This window comes from Anomaloglossus baeobatrachus, chromosome 3 (genome assembly GCF_048569485.1).
Source record: "Anomaloglossus baeobatrachus isolate aAnoBae1 chromosome 3, aAnoBae1.hap1, whole genome shotgun sequence".
Lineage (NCBI taxonomy): Eukaryota > Metazoa > Chordata > Amphibia > Anura > Aromobatidae > Anomaloglossus > Anomaloglossus baeobatrachus.
Window position 1 is genome coordinate 491,511,167 of NC_134355.1, and position 21,696 is coordinate 491,532,862.

The following is a 21,696-nucleotide window of genomic DNA, read 5'->3' on the forward strand; positions in this document are numbered from 1 at the left end:
ACCGCCCCTGTCACCGTCACTTGTCGTCCCTGCAGCACGCCAGCACAGTGAGTGTATACAGTGCAATGGCAGGGCGACAAACTCCGGTCCCATGCTGTCATGTGACCGGGACCCGGAAGTTGCCGCGCTGCCATTGCACTGTATGAAACCGGCGAAAAGCCTCCCGATCCGCCGCCGCTGCCCTCCGCGATCTGCCACCTGTCTCCCCGATCTGCTGCCGGCACCCCCACCCCTCGTATCTGCTGCCCGCACCCTCACCCCCACACCTCCCAATCCGCTACTGCCCTCCGCGATCTGCCACCTGTCTCCCCGATCTGCTGCCCGCACCCCCACCCCTCGTGATCTGCTGCCCGCACCCCCACACCTCCCAATCCGCCGCTGCCCTCCGCGATCTGCCACCTGTCTCCCCGATCTGCTGCCCGCACCCCCATCCCTCGTGATCTGCTGCCCGCACCCCCACCCCCACACCTCCCGATCCGCCGCTGCCCTCCGCGATCTGCCACCTGTCTCCCCGATCTGCTGGCCGCACCCTCACCCCTCGTGATCTGCTGCCCGCACCCCCACCCCTCCCGATCCGCCGCTGCCCTCCTCCGTCTGCTACAGTGTCACCGCTCTCCCCGATCTGCTGCCCGGCCCCTCCCCCTCGTGATCGGCTGCCCGCCCCCTCTCCTCCGTGATCGGCTGCCCGCCCCCTCTCCTCCGTTGTGCGCTGCGCGCCCCCTCTCCTCCGTTGTGCGCTGCGCTCCCCCTCGTGATCGGCTGGCGACCCCTCCCCTCCGTGATGTGCTGCCCACTCCCCCCCACCTCTCACCCCCGTGATGTGTGCTCCCTCCCCTGTCACCCCCGTGATGTGTGCTCCCTCCCCTGTCACCCCCGTGATGTGTGCTCCCTCCCCTGTCACCCCCGTGATGTGTGCTCCCTCCCCTGTCACCCCCGTGATGTGTGCTCCCTCCCCTGTCACCCCCGTGATGTGTGCTCCCTCCCCTGTCACCCCCGTGATGTGTGCTCCCTCCCCTGTCACCCCCGTGATCTGTGCGCCCTCACCTCTCACCCCCGTGATCTGTGCGCCCTCACCTCTCACCCCCGTGATCTGTGCTCCCTCACCTCTCACCCCCATGATCTGTGCTCTGCTCACCTGTCTCCCCCGTGATCTGCGCTCCCTCTCCCACCTCTCACCCTCCCCGATCTGCTGCCTCCTTCATCTCCTGTGATCCTGCTGCCTAGATCCATCCTGTAAGGTAAATATCCCCAATCTCACCTCCCACTCCCCATCACCCCCATCCCCCCTTCACCCCATCCTCTGCCGCTCCTGCATCCACTGCGCCCTCTCCCAGCCGCCCCCACCCTATCCCAGCCGCCTCCGTCTCACAATCACAGATGCTCCCTTTATATGCCGCTGCCCCCCCAATCTGCCGCCCCCCATCTGCCGCTGTTCTGATCCATCCTGTAAAGTATTGTTCGTGGTTCTTTTCTAACTATCACCAATCGCATCTCCCACTCCCTCTCCCCCCCCTCCTCCCCCACCTGCTTGCCGCCAAGTGCTGATCAGCTATGTGATTGACTGATCAGGTACGTAATTGTTGCTCTAGTTTTTGCTTTCTTGTGCACCCCAAATAAAAAACAAAACAAAAAAAAAAAAAAAACACTTGAACAATTAGGTACCAGATCAGCAATCGTCCTGCAGTCGTACTCGACTTTGGACAGGACTTTTTTCCATCCCACCTAGTCCCCCCCCTTTTTTGCAGAACATTCGTGCGTGCACCCTGTTTTTTTTCTATGCCATGGGGGGTCTAGTTTCCAAAATGGGGTCACATGTGGGGGAGCTCCACTGTTTCGGCACCTCAGGGGGTCTCCAAACACAACATGGAATACGCCAATTATCCCAGACAATTCTGCGTTTGAAAAGTCAAATGACGCTCCTTGCATTCTGAGCCTTGCTGTGCGCCCAAACATTTGATTTCCACCACATATGAGGTACCTGTGTACTCAGGAGAAATTGCACCATACATTTTATGGTGCAATTTTTCCTGATACCCTTGTGAAAAAAAAAGCTACCTCGTTGAAGTAACAATTTTGTGGTAAATTTTTTTTATTTATTTTCACGGCTCAACTCTATTAACTTTTGTGAAGCCCCCAGAGGATCAAAGTGCTCAATAAACATCTAGATAAATTCCATGATGGGTATAGTTTCCAAAATGGGGTCACATGTGGGGGAGCTCCACTGTTTCGGCACCTCAGGGGCTCTCCAAACGCAACATTGTGCGGCTAACAATTCCAGCTAATTTTCTGTTCAAAAAGTCAAATGACGCTCCTTCCCTTCAGAGTCCTGCCGTGTGCCCAAACAGTTGTTTTTCGCCACATATGAGGCATCTGCGTGCTCACAAGAAATTGCCCAACAAATTTTGGGGGTTCATTTAATCCTGCTACCCTTGTGAAATGCAATATTTGAGGCTAAATTAACATTTTTGTTGCAAAAAGTAAAATGTTCATTTTTTCCTTCCACATTGCTTTAGTTACTGTGAAGCACCAGAAGGGTTAATAACCTTCTTGAATGTGGTTTTGAGTAGCCTGAGGGGTGCCGTTTTTGGAATGGTGTCACTTTTGGGTGTTTTGTGTCATGTAGACCTTTCAAAATCGCTTCAAATGTAATGTGGTCCCTAAAAAAAAGTGGCTTTGTAAATTTTGTTGTAAAAATGAGAAATTGCTCATAAAACTTTGAACCCCTATAACTTCCTTAATTTTTTTTTTTTCCCAAAATTTTTCTGAGGTAAAAGTAGACATGTGGGAAATGTTATTTATTAATTATTTTGTGTCATATGTCTCGTTGGTTTTAGAGAATAAAAATTCAAAGTTTGAAAATTACAAAATTTTCAAAATTTTCACGAAATTTCCGTTTTTTTCACAAAGAAACGCAAAAAATATCGGCCTAAATTTACCACTACCATGAAGCCCAATATGTCACGAAAAAACAATCTCAGAATCACCGGGATCCGTTGAAGCGTTCCAGAGTTATAACCTCATAAATTGACACTGGTCAAAATTGCAAAAAATGGCCTGGTCTTTAGGGTCAAAATAGGCTTGGGGCTGAACGGGTTAATAGTCAGAACGCAGTGCATGTAACCGGAGTGTGACGGTGCTATATGGTAGCATATAGGGCCCCTACTTTAATCTTTTGCCCATGGCACCACTTTGTCTAAAAGCGGCCCTGCTGAAGCGGTAAGGTGAATACATGTGAGAGCAATACAGACTAAATTCATCCAATAATTATACCTTTAGTACCCTACCTTGGTAGATAAACTTCAACTTTTTGCTTTTTCACAGAATTAGCCCACTCCTCAATCAGCGAGGCTTTGACCAGGGGCTCAAGTGTTGCCAAAGGAACCTCTTGTCTGGACAATAGGAGCATAAGGCTGAGTTCATCTCCTTCATATGGCATTTCCATGACTTGATAAACTCCACCAGCCTCATTAGATCCGTCAGTAAACTCTCCTGCAGCCAAATGTACAACACAGGGAAATTAACAGAGCTGTTGTGAGTCTTCAGACAGCAGCACTTTATACATCCTCATTTACAGTAATATGAAAAAGTTTGGGCACCCCTATTAGTGTTAACCTTTTTTCTTTATAACAATTTTGCAACAGCTATATCAGTTTCATATATCTAATAACTGATGGACTGAGTAATATTTCTGAATTGAAATGAGGTTTATTGTACTAACAGAAAATGTGCAATCCGCATTTAAACAAAATTTGACCGGTGCAAAAGTATGGCCACCCTTATCAATTTCTTGATTTGAACACTCCTAACTACTTTTTACTGACTTACTAAAGCACTAAATTGGTTTTGTAACCTCATTGAGCTTTGAACGTCATAGGCAGGTGTATCCAATCATGAGAAAAGGTATTTAAGGTGGCCACTTGCAAGTTGTTCTCCTATTTGAATCTCCTATGAAGAGTGGCATCATGGGCTCCTCAAAACAACTCTCAAATGATCTGAAAACAAAGATTATTCAACATAGTTGTTCAGGGGAAGGATACAAAAAGTTGTCACAGAGATTTAAACTGTCAGTTTCCACTGTGAGAAACATAGTAAGGAAATGGAAGAACACAGGTACAGTTCTTGTTATGCCCAGAAGTGGCAGGCCAAGAAAAATATCAGAAAGGCAGAGAAGAAGAATGGTGAGAACAGTCAAGGACAATCCACAGACCACCTCCAAAGACCTGTAGCATCATCTTGCTGCAGATGGTGTCAATGCGCATCGGCCAACAATACAGCGCACATTGCACAAGGAGAAGCTGTATGGGAGAGTGATGCGAAAGAAGCCGTTTCTGCAAGCACGCCACAAACAGAGTCGCCTGAGGTATGCAAAAGCACAGTTGGACAAGCCAGTTACATGTTAGAAGACGGTCCTGTGGACTGATGAAACAAAGATTGAGTTGTTTGGTCATATAAAAAGGCGTTCTGCATGGAGGGAAAAAAAACACGGCATTCCAAGAAAAGCACTTGCTACCCACAGTAAAATTTGGTGGAGGTTCCATCATGCTTTGGGGCTGTGTGGCCAATGCCGGCACCGGGAATCTTGTTAAAGTTGAGGGTCGCATGGATTCAACTCAGTATCAGCAGATTCTTGACAATAATGTGCAAGAATCAGTGACGAAGTTGAAGTTACACAGGGGATGGAAATTTAAGCAAGACAATGATCCAAAACACCGCTCCAAATCTACTCAGGCATTCATGCAGAGGAACAATTACAATGTTCTGGAATGGCCAGCCCATTCCCCAGACCTGAATATCATTGAAAATCTGTTGGATGATTTGAAGCGGGCTGTCCATGCTCGGCGACCATCAAACTTAACTGAACTGGAATTGTTTTGTAAACAGCAATGGTCAAATATACCTTCATCCAGGATCCAGGAACTCATTCAAAGCTACAGGAAGCGACTAGAGGCTGTTATTTTTGCAAAAGGAGGATCTACAAAATATTAATGGTCACTTATGTTGAGGTGCCCATACTTTTGCACTGGTCAAATTTTGTTTAAATGTTTATCCTTCCCCTAAACAACTATGTTGAATAATCTTTGTTTTCAGATCGTTTGAGAGTTGTTTTGAGGAGCCCATGATGCCACTCTTCATAGGTGATTCAAATAGGAGAACAACTTGCAAGTGGCCACCTTAAGTACCTTTTCTCATGATTGGATGCACCTGCCTAGGCAATTCAAAGTTAAATGAGGTTACAAAACCAATTTAGTGCTTTAGTAAGTCAGTAAAAAGTAGTTAGGAGTGTTCAAATCAAGAAATTGATAAGGGTGCCCATACTTTTGCACCGGTCAAATTTTGTTTAAATGCGGATTGCACATTTTCTTTTAGTACAATAAACCTCATTTCAATCCAGAAATATTACTGAGTCCATTAGTTATTAGATATATGAAACTGAAATAGCTGTTGCAAAAACCCAAATTGTTATAAAGAAAAAAGGTTAACATTAATAGGGGTGCCCAAACTTTTTCATATTACTGTATAAAGTGTTCAGAAATATTTGCAGAAGAAGTGACTTCATAAAAGGTTCCCACTATGCAGCTCAAGTCTGCATGTGGCTCAGAAGGATGTGACAAAAATAAATCCTTTGTTTACCAGAACATTTTAAGTACAGCATACAATTAAATTAGTTAAAGGGCATCTGTTAGCAGGTTTTTGCTATGTAAACTGAAGCCAGCATGCTGCAAGGGTTAACACAAAGTTCAGGCATGCCTGTTTTGTCCCAATCCTTTTTTTTTTTTTTATTTGCTATGCTTGTTTAATAATAACGACAGTACTAGACACTCACATGCATGCCAGTCTGACACACCCCCTGCAGTGAATGACACCTAACTGTCAATGTACAATCTATATTGAGATGACTTTTTATTTTTCCAAGATGCACATTTTAAAGGCTTGTTTTTTTCAGGACAAAGTTTCGCTTAAAAAGGCAACAAATGCTTTATAATAAAATGTACTGAAAAATGGGGGATTGATATGGTGAAAAAAAACCCCCACAATTCTGTCACTGTTTTGATTTTAGTTTTTACGCTGTTTATTATGCGGTAAAAATTACTAAGCGAGATGATTACTGTGATACCAAACTTGTATAGTGTTCTAGATTTTAGTTAAAAAAATAAATAAATAAATTTGAGGGTGGCACGGAGATTGAAAAATGACAATTCTGGCATTTCAATTCTTCTAATGCCGTTTACTATACGGGTGAATTTATTTTGATTATCGGATTTTTACAAATGCAGCAATTAGTGATGAGTGAATAGTAACAATTAGTGTTGGAATTACTCGTTACGAATCCCAAAGTACTATTCCGGTAATCGTCACAAATAACAAACCTAATGCAAGTCAATGGGGAATCCAAGCATTTTTTCTTGTCATGACCAAACCTGGAATAGCACTCGTTAAGCATTACCCAAACATAAATAGTTACTATTCGCCCATCTCTAGCAGCAATGCCAAATGTGTATTTTTTTAAATTTCTTCATTTTTTGGGAAAAGGAAGTGATTCATATTCAATTTTTTATATAGAATTCTGAAAGAGTAATGAAACTTTTACATATTTCTATGTTCTTATAGGTGTTTTAATTGTGTGCAGATCGGTGGGGGCCAGTTTCTAAAATCTCCACCAATTGTTCTAAATACCAGTTACATACTGAACATGATGATTTCAAAAGGACAGACTTTTTTTTTTAGTCTTTTTAGATTTCATTATCAGTGTGCATTTCTTTTTGTATTTTCCACCACCAGTAAGTTTTTGCTTTTCTCAGCATCCTTTCATTGTTTTGGTTTTTTTTTTCTTATTCTTCCAGACATCTTTTGAGCCTTCCCATTGTTAAGAATAGAGCTTCTTCAGAGCAGAAGACGCCTGATGATTGGTCAGTTCTAGAGTTGAGCGGATTGCTCATAATCCGGGTCCGGCGGATCCGTCGCAGGTCGCCCCAGAAGTCCAGATCCGATCCGGCCCAATGTAAGTCAATGGGGGAGCGGATCCGGGACAAGAGAGAGCGAGAGCGAGAGCAAAAAAAAAACAAAAAAAACACAACAACTTGAACCCAGATCGTGCAGCCGGATTCCTGGGTCCCGGTCGGACCCGGAAACCGCGCGGATCCGGACTTTTACAGTTCAGATCCGCTCAACACTAGTCAGTTCTCTTCTTTTATCGCTTGATATGTTTAGATACAAGAAGTGGATAAAAAATGCTCAGAAGCTATGATCGTCTTTTGAGAAATCGACAGGTATCTCAGGGCACAGATCTTTATGGATCTGCACAGAATTATAGGATTTGACAACATATAAAAATACCAAAGGCTTTATTACTCTTTACAAACAAAACATTGTTTTGTTTTAATTTTTACTTTTAGTCTCTTTGTGGGACAAAGAGGAAGTAATCAAATGATTGCAGGTTCAATGTACTGCAATACTACCACAGTATCAAAATAGCTGCACCATGAACGCTCCATGTAAGTAAATCTCACTGTAAGATTGACAGTAGCATTTAGAGGGTGTGAGATAGTGGGGCCATGGATATGTGACGGACGGTATGCATCTCCCAGAATGCGTACAGAAACATATTAGAGCCCTACATAGTGGTCAGTCCAGTAACATCCAGGCCGGGTTATGCAGGTGGCTCATGGCCACAGTTCTCATTTAAAAGGTCTTTGTAAAGGCCTGGGTGTGGCAGAGTTTTTTTTGTAAGCTGCAGAGCAGGAAGCTGAGGAGAGTTCAGGCCTGTGTGGAACTATAACACAGGTCTGTGGACCCCCGGGAATAGCAAAACGGGGTATAGTAAGACCGTCTCCTACGGCAAGCAGTGCCTGTGTGACGGGGAACCGTATGGACTGTGAGTAAGCCGGCTGTGTCCTGGAGGACATTTAACTGTTCAGCGATGACAATAAAGCGGTTTGGATCGGACTTTTTCGGGTCACTGCCTCTTTGTCGTCCTGGGGGACCCCCACCCCGCTACAAGGGTTAAATTGTAGCTTCCATTGCTGCTGTTGGAGGTGAGTGAGGAGTGGGCTCAGCTCTCTAATCCCTGGTTACTCTCACAAGCATAAAGTGATACCATAACCTAGGGATGTGCCCTCAAGATAAGATAGGAAAACCTTTTGTGGAATATGACATCTACTGAATATATTTCGTGCTTTACATCTCTGAAAGTTACGCATGTCTGTCTGATATCATTGGCCAGAATACCATTTGCCATAGGCAACTAAGAGGTACCCTAACTAAAGCCTAGTATTAAAACAGAACTTCTAATCTATCTATTAAATCATGTCTAAGCCAGGTTATTGCCTCTATCCCCTGATGAAGCTAGTTGTGGCGAAACATGTTGGGGAGGCTGAGAGCTGAACAATTTTTATTAGCAGAAGTAGGGTGTGCGTCTAATGACCAAAATAGGGTGTGCTTGCAATATATAATATACAATTTGTATGATCCACAGCTATATCTGATAATCACCCTGTGGAATACTTTTTATAGACACGATTGCTAGCAACTCTGCTTTCTATGCTTTTAACGAAGGGAATTTTGTTTACTTACCGTAAATTCCTTTTCTTCTAGCTCCAATTGGGAGACCCAGACAATTGGGTGTATAGCTTCTGCCTCCTGAGGCCACACAAAGTATTACACTTAAAAGTGTAAAGCCCCTCCCCTTCTGCCTATACACCCCCCGTGCCTCACGGGCTCCTCAGTTTTGGTGCAAAAGCAAGAAGGAGGAAAGTTATAAATTGGTTTAAAGTAAATTCAGTCCGAAGAAATTTCGGAGAACTGAAACCATTGAACATGAACAACATGTGTACACAAAGAACAACAGCCCGAAGGGAACAGGGGCGGGTGCTGGGTCTCCCAATTGGAGCTAGAAGAAAAGGAATTTACGGTAAGTAAACAAAATTCCCTTCTTCTTTGTCGCTCCATTGGGAGACCCAGACAATTGGGACGTCCAAAAGCAGTCCCTGGGTGGGTAAAGTAAAACCTCGAAATAGAGCCGTAAAACGGCCCCTTCCTACAGGTGGGCAACCGCCGCCTGAAGGACCTGCCTTCCTAGGCTGGCATCTGCCGAAGCATAGGTATGCACCTGATAGTGTTTCGTGAAAGTGTGCAGGCTCGACCAGGTAGCTGCCTGACACACCTGCTGAGCCGTAGCCTGGTGCCGCAAAGCCCAGGACGGCTCTGGTAGAATGGGCCCTTAGCCCTGAGGGAACCGGAAGCCCAGAAGATCGGTAAGCTTCGAGAATAGGTTCCTTGATCCACCGAGCCAGGGTTGATTTGGAAGCCTGTGACCCCTTACGCTGGCCAGCGACAAGGACAAAGAGTGCATCCGAGCGGCGCAGGGGCGCCGTACGAGAAATGTAGAGCCTGAGTGCTCTCACCAGATCTAACAAGTGCAAATCCCTTTCACATTGGTGAACTGGATGAGGACAAAAAGAGGGTAAGGAGATATCCTGATTGAGATGAAAGGGGGATACCACCTTAGGGAGAAATTCCGGAACCGGACGCAGAACCACCTTGTCCTGGTGAAACACCAGGAAAGGGGCTTTGCATGACAGCGCTGCTAGCTCAGACACTCTCCGAAGTGATGTGACTGCTACTAGCAAGGCCACTTTCTGCGAAAGGCGTGAGAGAGGAATATCCCTCATTGGCTCGAAAGGTGGTTTCTGAAGAGCCATCAGCACCCTGTTGAGATCCCAGGGTTCTAACGGCCGCTTGTAAGGAGGGACTATGTGACAAACCCCCTGCAGGAACGTGCGGACCTGCGGAAGCCTGGCTAGGCGCTTCTGAAAAAATACAGAGAGCGCTGAGACTTGTCCCTTAAGGGAGCCGAGCGACAAACCTTTTTCCAATCCGGATTGAAGGAAGGAAAGAAAAGTGGGCAAGGCAAATGGCCAGGGAGAAAAACCCTGATCAGAGCACCAAGATAAGAATATCCTCCACGTCCTGTGGTAGATCTTGGCGGACGTTGGTTTCCTAGACTGTCTCATAGTGGCAATGACCTCTTGAGATAACCCTGAAGACGCTAGGATCCAGGACTCAATGGCCACACAGTCAGGTTGAGGGCCGCAGAATTCAGATGGAAAAACGGTCCTTGAGACAGCAAGTTGATCTTGAGACCGTGCCATGAATGTCGGGACCTTGTGGTTGTGCCGGGACGCCATTAGGTCGACGTCCGGCATCCCCCAGCGGCAACAGATCTCCTGAAACACGTCCGGGTGAAGGGACCATTCCCCTGCGTCCATGCCCTGGCGACTGAGAAAGTCTGCTTCCCAGTTTTCTACGCCCGGGATGTGAACTGCGGATATGGTGGAGGCTGTGGCTTCCACCCATAGCAGAATCCGCCGGACTTCCTGGAAGGCTTGCCGACTGCGTGTTCCGCCTTGGTGGTTGATGTATGCCACCGCTGTGGAGTTGTCCGACTGAATTCGGATCTGCTTGCCTTCCAGCCACGGCTGGAACGCCTTTAGGGCAAGATACACTGCCCTTATCTCCAGAACATTGATCTGAAGGGAGGACTCTGGCTGAGTCCAAGTACCCTGAGCCCTGTGGTGGAGAAAAACCGCTCCCCACCCTGACAGGCTCGCGTCCGTCGTGACCACAGCCCAGGATGGGGGCAGGCAGGATTTCCCCTTCGACAGAGAAGTGGGAAGAAGCCACCACTGAAGGGAAGCCTTGGCTGCCCGAGAAAGGGAGACGTTCCTGTCGAGGGACGTCGACTTCCTGTCCCATTTGCGGAGAATGTCCCATTGAAGTGGACGCAGATGAAACTGTGCAAAAGGAACTGCCTCCATTGCTGCTACCATCTTCCCTAGGAAGTGCATGAGGCGCCGCAAGGGGTGTGACTGGCCTTGAAAGAGAGATTGCACCCCTGTCTGTAGTGAACGCTGTTTGTCCAGCGGAAGCTTCACTATCGCTGAGAGAGTATGAAACTCCATGCCAAGATATGTCAGTGATTGGGCCGGTGTCAGATTTGACTTTGGAAAATTGATGATCCACCCGAAACTCTGGAGAGTCTCTAGAGCAATGCTCAGGCTGTGTTGGCATGCCACTTGAGAGGGTGCCTTGACAAGCAGATCGTCTAAGTAAGGGATCACCGAGTGTCCCTGAGAGTGCAGAACTGCTACTACTGTTGCCATGACCTTGGTGAAGACCCGTGGGGCTGTCGCCAAGCCGAAAGGCAGTGCCACGAACTGAAGGTGTTCGTCCCCTATGGCGAAACGCAGGATGCGCTGATGCTCTGGAGCAATCGGTACGTGGAGATAAGCATCTTTGATGTCGATTGATGCTAGGAAATCTCCTTGGGACATTGAGGCGATGACGGAGCGGAGCGATTCCATCCGGAACCGCCTGGTTTTTACATGTTTGTTGAGCAGTTTTAGGTCCAGAACAGGACGGAAGGATCCGTCCTTTTTCGGCACCACGAACAAGTTGGAGTAAAAACCGTGACCCTGTTGCTGAAAAGGAACAGGGATCACCACTCCTTCTGCCTTCAGAGTGCACACTGCCTGAAGAAGAGCATCGGCTCGCTCGGGGGGCGGAGATGTTCTGAAGAACCGAGTCGGAGGACGAGAGTTGAACTCTATCCTGTAACCGTGAGACAGAATGTCTCTCACCCAACGGTCTTTTACCTGTGGCAGCCAGGCGTCGCAAAAGCGGGAAGCCTGCCACCGACCGAGGATGCGGTGTGAGGAGGCCGAAAGTCATGAGGAGGCCGCTTTGGGAGCGGTTCCCCCGGCGGTCTTTTTAGGACGTGACTTAGACCGCCATGAATCGGAGTTCCTCTGATCCTTCTGAGGCCTTTTGGACGAGGAGAATTGAGACCTGCCCGCGGACCGAAAGGACCGAAACCTCGATTGTACCTTCCGTGGTTGAGGTCTGTTTGGTTTGGACTGGGGTAAGGATGAGTCCTTTCCCTTGGATTGTTTAATGATTTCATCCAATCGCTCACCAAACAGACGGTCGCCAGAAAATGGCAAACCGGTTAAGAACTTTTTGGAAGCAGAGTCTGCCTTCCATTCACGTAGCCACATGGCCCTGCGGACTGCCACCGAATTGGCGGATGCTACCGCCGTACGGCTCGCAGAGTCCAGGACAGCATTAATGGCGTAGGACGCAAACGCCGACGCCTGAGAGGTTAAGGACACCACTTGCGGAGCAGACGTACGTGTGACTGCATTAATCTGCGCATGACAAGCTGAGATAGCTTGGAGTGCCCATACGGCTGCGAATGCTGGAGCAAAAGACGCGCCGATAGCTTCATAGATGGATTTCAACTAGAGCTCCATCTGTCTGTCAGTGGCATCTTTGAGTGAAGCCCCATCTTCCACTGCAACTATGGATCTAGCCGCCAGTCTGGAGACTGGAGGATCCACCTTGGGACACTGAGCCCAGCCCTTGACAACGTCAGGGGGGAAGGGATAACGTGTATCCTTAAGGCGCTTGGAAAAACGCTTATCTGGACAAGCTCGGTGTTTCTGGACTGCCTCTCTGAAGTCAGAGTGATCCAGAAACGTACTCAATGTACGCTTGGGAAACCTGAAACGGAATTTCTCCTGCTGAGAAGCTGACTCCTCAATTGGAGGAGCTGGGGGAGAAATATCCAACACCTGATTGATGGTCGCTATAAGGTCATTCACTATGGCGTCACCTTCAGGTGTATCTAGGTTGAGAGCGGCCTCAGGATCAGAATCCTGATCTGCTACCTCCGCTTCATCATCCAGAGAGTCCTCATGCTGAGACCCTGAACACTGTGATGAAGTCGAGGGAATTTCCCAGCGAGCCCGCTTAGGCGGCCTGGGACTGCGGTCCGTGTCAGAGACCTCACCCTGGGACCTATGGGTCACCCCAGGAGCTCTTTGCTGCTCCAACTGAGGTGGGCCTGGGGTCAATGATTCAACAGTGCCCGTGGCCTGAGTCACCGGTCTGGACTGTAAGGCTTCTAGTATCTTAGCAGACCATTTATCCATACTCTCAGACAGTTTGTCAGCAAATACTGCAAACTCCGTCCCTGTCACCTGGACAGTGGTAGCAGGTGGTTCCACCTGGGCCACCAGTAGCAGAGGCTCCGGCTGAGTAAGTGCCACAGGGGCCGAGCATTGCACACAATGAGGATCGGTGGAACCTGCCGGTAGTATAGCCGCACATGAGGTACAGGTTGCAAAGTAAGCCTGTGCTTTGGCACCCTTGCTTTTTGCGGACGACATGCTGTTGTCTCCTCTGAGTACAATCCAGGAGGGTATATAGCCAAAAATCAACAGTGCGACCGTACAGTGTAAATGTATAGCATATAAGCATATATATATATATATATATATGTACACTTCGGCACTCAGTGGGGCCAGCACCCAGGTGCTGCTTACCGACCGCTTAAAGCGGTTGTGTGATCACCAGATTCCCTGCCTGGGCCTCCCAGAGCCGTGTTGTCTCTCCTCTCCAGCGTCAGAAGTGCTGACAGGAATGGCTGCCGGCGTTCTGTGGGGAGGAGGGGGCCGTGGGCGTGCCCTAGAAAGTGCGGGAATCTGATGCCCCACTGTGCTGAGTGAGGGGGGAGGAGGATACAAAGTATGCTCCAGCCCTCAGCGCTGACGTCCTGTGCAGCGTCCCGCCCTTCCCCTGACTGGCAGGCCTGGGGGCGGGAATATGCGATACTAGGCCGCAAAAGCCGGGGACTAAAGTTATAAGCGCGGCCGGCAAATAAGCGCGGCCGGCGCGGTAGTCCCCGGCGCACTAACACACCCAGCAGTGCTGCAGTGTGTATGGCACAAGCGCTCCATGCGCGGTCCCCCAGGGGGACACAGAGTACCTCACAGTAGCAGGGCCTTGTCCCTGACGATACCCGGCTCCTGTCCAGCAGATTCCCCAGGGGCTGCGGAGGGAGCACGGTCCCAGTGCCTGGAGACCGATTAGGATCCCACTTCACCCAGAGCCCATTAAGGGATGGGGAAGGAAAACAGCATGTGGCTCCTGCCTATGTACCCGCAATGGGTACCTCAACCTTAACAGCACCGCCGACCAGAGTGGGGTGAGAAGGGAGCATGCTGGGGGCCCTGTTATGGGCCCTCTTTTTTCTTCCATCCGACATAGTCAGCAGCTGCTGCTGACTAAGATGTGGAGCTATGCGTGGATGTCAGCCTCCTTCGCACAAAGCATAAAAACTGAGGAGCCCGTGAGGCACGGGGGGTGTATAGGATGAAGGGGAGGGGCTTTACACTTTTAAGTGTAATACTTTGTGTGGCCTCCGGAGGCAGAAGCTATACACCCAATTGTCTGGGTCTCCCAATGGAGCGACAAAGAAATGGGTTGTATATGATTTAATAAATATATTAAAAGCTATGTTTTATAATAGTAGTCTTTAGGGTATCGCTTAGTTGCTATGGCAAATAGTGTTCAACAATTAACCTTACACTGACTAGGTAATGAAGTTGAGGTATTTTGTGTATATTATTGGGTAGGTCTCCGCTTAGTACAACTTTCACTAGTTCATTCATGACGAATATATACAATGTTCTTAGTTTCTGCTCAGCAGCCGGTTGGTATATTCTAATTCTGGCATCAGGAAATGGACTTGGAATCAGACACCGCAGTCATGTCAGAAAACCTCTACACAGGAAATGTCAGATAATACTAGTAGCTTATTTAAATATATCCGAATTAAAAGTAATGTAGTGTATAATAGAAGCGGTAGCATACTAAAAGGAATCTGTCAGCAGCTTTTTGCCCTTTAAACGAAGAGCATCATAATGTAGGGGTAGAAACCCCTAAGGGTGCTTTACACGCTGCGACATCGCTAGCGATCTCGTTAGCGATGTGACACGCCAGATCTCAGATGCGATCTGCAGAGATCGCACATGTGACGGCGATATATAAAATGACCTATGTCTGATCTCCGCAGATCACATCTGAGATCTGGCATGTCACATCGCTAACGAGATCGCTAGCGATGTCGCAGCGTGTAAAGCACCCTCTAATCTGCGTAGCAGCTTGTTGTAGTTTCAATAAAATTTGTGTTTTATCAGGAGAAGGTTATCATTGCAAGACTAGTTCTCACATACCAGGCAGTCCAGCAAATTTGTGCAACCCTGCCCCCACCACGGATTGGCAGTTTACTGATATTGTACACAAATCTCATGGGTTTATTCTTGCTCACCTTTTTTTTTTTTTTTTTTTTTTACTGGTATGTCTCTGTTAATAAAAGAATAATACTTCTTTTACTCTGGTCATTGTGCGCTAATTCTTGTATGGGATATTGTACACAGGAAGCTGCCAATCATAGGTGTGGGTGGGGTTAAACACTGCTCAGCATTCTGACCAACCGCTGCTACATCTATAGCAGAGAAAACAGGGATTCTATCAAAACAACTACAAGCAGTCCAGTAAGGGTGGCTTTACATGCTACAATATAGGTACCGATATTGCTAGCATGCGACCCGCCCCCATTATTTGTGCGAAACGGGCATATCGCTGCCCGTTGCGCACAAAATCCGGCACCCCCGTCACACATACTTACCTGCATAGCGACGTCGCTGTGGCCGCGTCCTTGCTAAGGGGGCGGTCCATTCGGCGTCACTAAGCGGCCGCCCAATGAAATCGGAGGGGCGGAGATGAGCAGGACGAACATCCGCCCATCTCCTTCCTTCTGCATTGTGGCCAGCGGCAGGTAAGGAGATGTTCCTCGTTCCTACGGGGGTCACACACAGCGATGTGCACTGCCGCAGGAACGAGGAATAACTTCGGCGAAGCGATAGCATCGATACTTGTTAACGAGGAGCGATTTTGGACGTTTTTGCAATGTTCCAAAAATCGCTCCTAGTCGTCACACACAATGAGATCGCTACAGCGACCGGATGTGCATCACAAATTCCGTGACTCCAACGAGATCGCTGTAGCAAAATCGTAGTGTGTAAAGCCCGCTTAAGTGACACATTGTTGGAATCAATCTTTCTGCCCCTACATTATGCTGCTTTCAGATTCCATAGCAAAACCTGTTGACAGGTGGTCTTCAAAATGTAATTTTTAAGAATGTCTATTGCTGGACCATGAAAGGGACATTTCTGCCTGATGGAAGTGGGAAAACTGCAGCTGATGTGCAGAGGTCATGTAACAAAAATTTGTCATGTGACCACCAGGAGATAGAGCCAACATTGCTGGAATGGTGCGGGACCAGGAGGCATTGTATTTGTTTTCTTTTTTCTGGGGTAATGAAAAAGAAGTTATCACTAGTGAACAACTGATTTAAATCTGTGATCAGTCATGTAGGAGTCCAATGTGCCAAATCTTAAAGTTTAGGAGGAGGTTTATGGTTTGGGAAAGACAATGTCCCAGTACTCCATTAGAGGATTCCGTCCTCACACTGATCATTAAATGTTCTCGTTAGAAGTCCTCTGTCTGCGGTCACTGCTTTATCCATCCAAAGAAAGTACTAATACTTGACAAATGGCAGATTAGTGACCAGCAGTTTTCTTACCGTAGTAAAATTCTCCTTTCTGATACATCATTGGGATCTGCACTTCACTCTCATCATCTTTTGTGAAGGAAAAGGTTCTGGTGTTTTCAGGTCTAAACTGGGACTTCCAGTTACCCTTGAAGTAGATGGCGTTGACCAGAGCCAGCTTTGTCAATTCAGTGAAGTCTTCAGATGAGAACAGATTCTGAATACGATCTGAGGAAACAGCCAACGTCAGCACATATTTACCGCAGGATAAGAAGCATTGGGAAGACCAGCCTATATTTTCTAGATCTTTATTAGAGAATACCGGTATTGTAATCATTGTATCTTACATTTTGCTGCAAGCGCACATTTTAGCGAGGCAGGAACATTGAGATCCATTTTCAATGTTATCCTCCGCTCCTTTCACCTTGTCTCAGAACAACAATAGAAACATTTTCATTTATCAAAAGAACACAAACACTGTGTCTTGTTCTCGGGGTCATGTTCTGATTTCAACCGTCATCGCAGACCAAGAAAGACGCCATACAATAACCTCCCCCCTCTCATCAGGGTCAGCTAAAGATGCAACTCTCGGGTCTTGGCAATGCTTCTACACGGCATGGTGAGGCTAAAGGCTGCTAAATGCTGGACATCGCTAGCGATCACACCCGCCCCCGTCGTTTGTGCGTCACGGGCAAATCGCTGCCCATGGCGTACAATATCGCTAGTAGGACTCACATGCACTTACCTTCCTAATGACGTCGCTGTGGCCGGCGAACAATCTCTTCTTTAAGGGGGAGGTTCGTGCAGCGTCACAGAGATATCACACAACCGGCGACCAATAGAAGCGGAGGGGCGGAGAGCAGCCACATTAACGACACTCCCAGCCCGTTGCTGGCAGGACGCAGGAACACTGTTAGTCGTTCCCGGGGTGTCACACGTAGCGATGTGTGCTGCCTCAGGAACGACGAACAACCTGCGTCCACAACGACATTTTGAAAATGAATGACGTGTCAACAATCAACGATTAGGTGAGTATTTTTGGTCGTTAGCGGTGGCTCGTAAGTGTTACACGCAACAACGTCGCTAACGATGCCGGATGTGTGTCACGAATTCCGTGACCCCCGACAACATATAGTTAGATATGTCGTTGCGTATAAAGCGGCCTTAAGGCTAAAGGTGGTGTTTTCGGGCCAGGATCACGGCACCTGTGGATTTGCATGGGGAACAAGCTGTTACCTGTGCTTGTTATGAAGCAGATGTTCCCCCTGTAAAACCAAATAATTGTTTAATAGATAAATCAATAAATACAGGGACAGCTAACTGCTGCAGTTCACAGTAAAGAGGCGAATGCCACACCTCACACTTAAAAGGGGTTTACCATTTTTAGAAAACCTCTCTCCCTCAGCTGCAGTAAAAGAAAAACAAACAAGAACTGCACTTTTCTCAGCCTCCAAGGGTCCAGCTCTGTGTCTCCACCACTGCTCCCAGTCTCTGTTATTGTCTGCAGCCTGACATGACATCACCAGCGCTGCAGTCCATCCCTCAGCGGCTCAGAGCAGCTTGTACCATATACTTTTGCAGAGCTGCCGACCTTTTTCACTAGCTGCAGTGCTGTCGGATAGCAGTGCTGCAGACAATCACAGGCATTGGAGGCAGTGGTGGAAACTCAGCGATGGTCCAAGGGAACATGGTAAAAACAAGTTTGGTTACAGGGGTGTCCTGAAAAGATCAAACACCTTTAATAAATTACAGGAAATCTTGTACATAGCAATTAAATGTAGACCCATTTTTTGCCACTACCAATAGAACAGGAGATTTTCACAAATAGTAAAGTCTCAGGCAAGCTTTTAATTGAGCCATGTTACTGACTTCTCACGCTGCAGAGCTGGCTGCAGTCACTATTCTGTAAGTGGTAGCAGGCGCGCTTTACATTCACAGAGCTGAAGGCTTGGGGCACCCACCGAATGACATGCTATGGAGCTCAAGCCCCGGGACTGCCACCGGATGACATGCTATGGAGTTGAAGCCCTGGGACTGCCACCGGATGACATGCTATGGAGCTGAAGCCCCGGGACTGCCATTGGATGACATGCTATGGAGCTGAAGCCCCGGGACTGCCATTGGATGACATGCTATGGAGCTGAAGCCCCGGGACTGCCATTGGATGACATGCTATGGAGCTGAAGCCCCGGGACTGCCATTGGATGACATGCTATGGAGCTGAAGCCCCGGGACTGCCATTGGATGACATGCTATGGAGCTGAAGCCCCGGGACTGCCACCGGATGACATGCTATGGAGTTGAAGCCCTGGGACTGCCATCGGATGACATGCTATGGAGCTGAAGCCCTGGGACTGCCACCGGATGACATGCTATGGAGCTGAAGCCCTGGGACGGCCATTGGATGACATGCTATGGAGCTGAAGCCCTGGGACTGCCATTGGATGACATGCTATGGAGCTGAAGCCCTGGGACGGCCATTGGATGACATGCTATGGAGCTGAAGCCCTGGGACTGCCATTGGATGACATGCTGTGGAGTTGAAGCCCTGGGACTGCCATTGGATGACATGCTATGGAGTTGAAGCCCTGGGACTGCCACCGGATGACATGCTATGGAGCTGAAGCCCTGGGACGGCCATTGGATGACATGCTATGGAGTTGAAGCCCTGGGACTGCCATTGGATGACATGCTGTGGAACCAACATGTGCAAGACTCAAAAGTACGATTAAAAAAAAACCAAAACACAACAAACCACAAAACTGAAAAAGTGAGATATAAATGAGCATTTACAAGGCACAGGCTATTTAATCTGATTTTTACACAAAAGTGCCTGAAATTATTGGGCGAGCAGCCAAGCCTTTTCATGATAAACCAGCCTTTTGTGACTCTGATATAGGAATGATCTCTCCTCTATATAATCATCATCCTTTAAATTGGGAAAGACATGATCTTTCAATACTTTTGTATGGAGTTTTCCTGAGCCAGCAGATTATTTGTTACATTACTCCACATTGCAGTAGACATGCAGCTCGGAATATACCACCGCTCAGCAGATTTCCTAGTTTGTAGAGTCTATTCACAGACCTGCATCTTCATCTCACAAGTGTCAAGAAGCTCCTCTACAATTTAAAAGACACTTCTGACAGGCTTACAGATAAGTGTTAACCAAATCCGCACCAGTGCCTTATCTATGAGCCCAATGTGGCTGAAGGCACGGTAATCGTGTCCTGCAGGCAGGTCCCAGTGCGGTCTTCTATCTAGAAGGCTGTCTCTGGTCTTGAAGCTCCGCAGATAATGTCACTGATCCAGCACTAAACTTAGAAAGGAAGCTGTTATGTAATACGGATAAAGGGAAGACTTATTTCTCAGAGCACAAGGCTACAATTTCTTTGTAGGAATAATATGAGAAGTGCTATATGTTTGGATTCATTTCTCAATGTGTAATTTGCTTTCTTCTGTGAAGACTTTCAATATTGAAATTGCCATAGATGAGTTACTTTTGTGCAGAGCAGGCTACACACGAGATAGGACAGAAATGTCTACCACCTGCACACATGGATGAATATACGGTATGTCTACTTATTTAGTAAAGGGAAATAAGCTGCTGCCATCCTATTGTGGCGGCCACTTATCCCAAAATAAGCATTAGACTTATCCAAAAACAATACATCGACCCAGATAACTGTCTTCATAAAACAAGAATAATGCCCCATAAACATTACATCATTAGCCAATCCTGATGTAAAGAAGGATTCACCCCACCAAAATTATATATATTATACACACATACTCATGCACACACAGCATAAATGAACACAACCATCTGAAGGGAATTAAATCAACAGGAAGTGAGCATTGTGACAGCATTCACTTACTGTTGTTTGTTTGCTCCGAAGGCGGGGAGACAGAAGCCGGCGCCGACTGGACGCGGGGATCGTGTGACGGTACAACCCCTCATGTGAGCCCTGGGAGGTGAGTATAGGCTTTATTATTTTACCTGGAGGAAACAAGGACTCGAAAAGGGTTGTCCTAGAAGTGGACATCCCCTTTAGGTAATGCTCTTTTATAGTCAACTGTCTGCTGGACACCTCTTTAATGAATAATTAGACTTACTTGTTGTTGACTTAATTAGAATTTTGTAGTTTAAAATTTAGTTGTGCTCTTAAGACTTTCCTTGGGGTGTTTGCATTTGTGCAACAAAGTCTTAAATTAATTTTTTAGGGAAATTACTTAATTGGTTATGCAAAATTACAAATCTTGTTTGGAATCAATGGCCCAAATCTGAAGGAATATTTTATAGTATTGTGTCCCATAGAAAATCTTGATTCTGAAAGGAAACAAGATTTTCTGACAAATCTGTTGGTATCTACTCATGTGTTAAGCACTGTATAACTATCTTAAAAAAAACAAAACAAAAAAAAAAAAAAAAACTGTTCGGTGCAGGCATTCAGGCCCTCACTGACTGACTGTGCCCCAACATGGGGAAAAAATAGGAATAAGGGTGAAAAAGAGTAAGACGGCAAAAAAAAAAAAAAAAAAAAAAAAAGTGTAGGAGAAAAAGAGGGCAACAAAACGAAAATGAGGAAGAAAGAAAAAAAAAAATGAGAGGGTGAAATGATAGAGGGAGTGGTAGAGGTAGGGAGGGAGAGGGAGAGGGAGGGAGTGGTAGAGGTAGGGAGGGAGAGGGAGAGGGAGGGAGTGGTAGAGGTAGGGAGGGGGAGGGAGTGGTAGAGGTAGGGACGGAGAGGGAGAGGGAGGGAGTGGTAGAGGTAGGGAGAGGAAGAGTGATAAAAAGGTAGGGAGGGAGAGCGGAAGAGAGAAAGAAAGACAGAAAGAAAGAAAGACAGAAAGAAAGAGAGAAAATTGAAAACAGAACACTGTATTGTTCTAAGAAAAAAAATGCTTTAAGGCTGTGTCCGCACTTTCCGTTTCCACCTGCTTTCAGCTGCTTTTTAGGTCCGTTTTGAACTATAGCGTTTTCATGCCAAAAGGCATGCGTTTTGATTTTCCAGCAAAGTCTATGGAAAATGTGAATTTCTTGTCTGCACTTTGCGTTTCCAAACGCTGTGTTTAATTTGCATAATTTAGGGCAAAAACCATGCGTTCAAAGAAGCAGCATATCAATTGTTTTTGCCATTTTGACTGTGCTCTACACCCATTGAAAATCAATGAGTTGTAGTAAATTGCTGCCAAAATGTTAAGCAGTGCGCTTGCATTGCATTATTATTGCGATCCACCTT

At 47.0% G+C, this 21,696-nt stretch overlaps 1 protein-coding gene across 1 annotated transcript in view; it reads right to left on the reverse strand.

Annotated features, from left to right (window-relative positions):
• The window catches only part of SERPINI1 (serpin family I member 1), a 67,586-nt gene that overhangs the window by 18,286 nt on the left and 27,604 nt on the right, over window positions 1–21,696 (reverse strand). The window contains exons 4-5 of the mRNA XM_075340655.1: window positions 16,487–16,681; window positions 3,285–3,489 (exon numbers count right to left, since the gene is read on the reverse strand). Coding sequence (XP_075196770.1) covers window positions 3,285–3,489; window positions 16,487–16,681 — 400 coding nt within the window. The remainder of the gene's footprint in view (window positions 1–3,284; window positions 3,490–16,486; window positions 16,682–21,696) is intronic.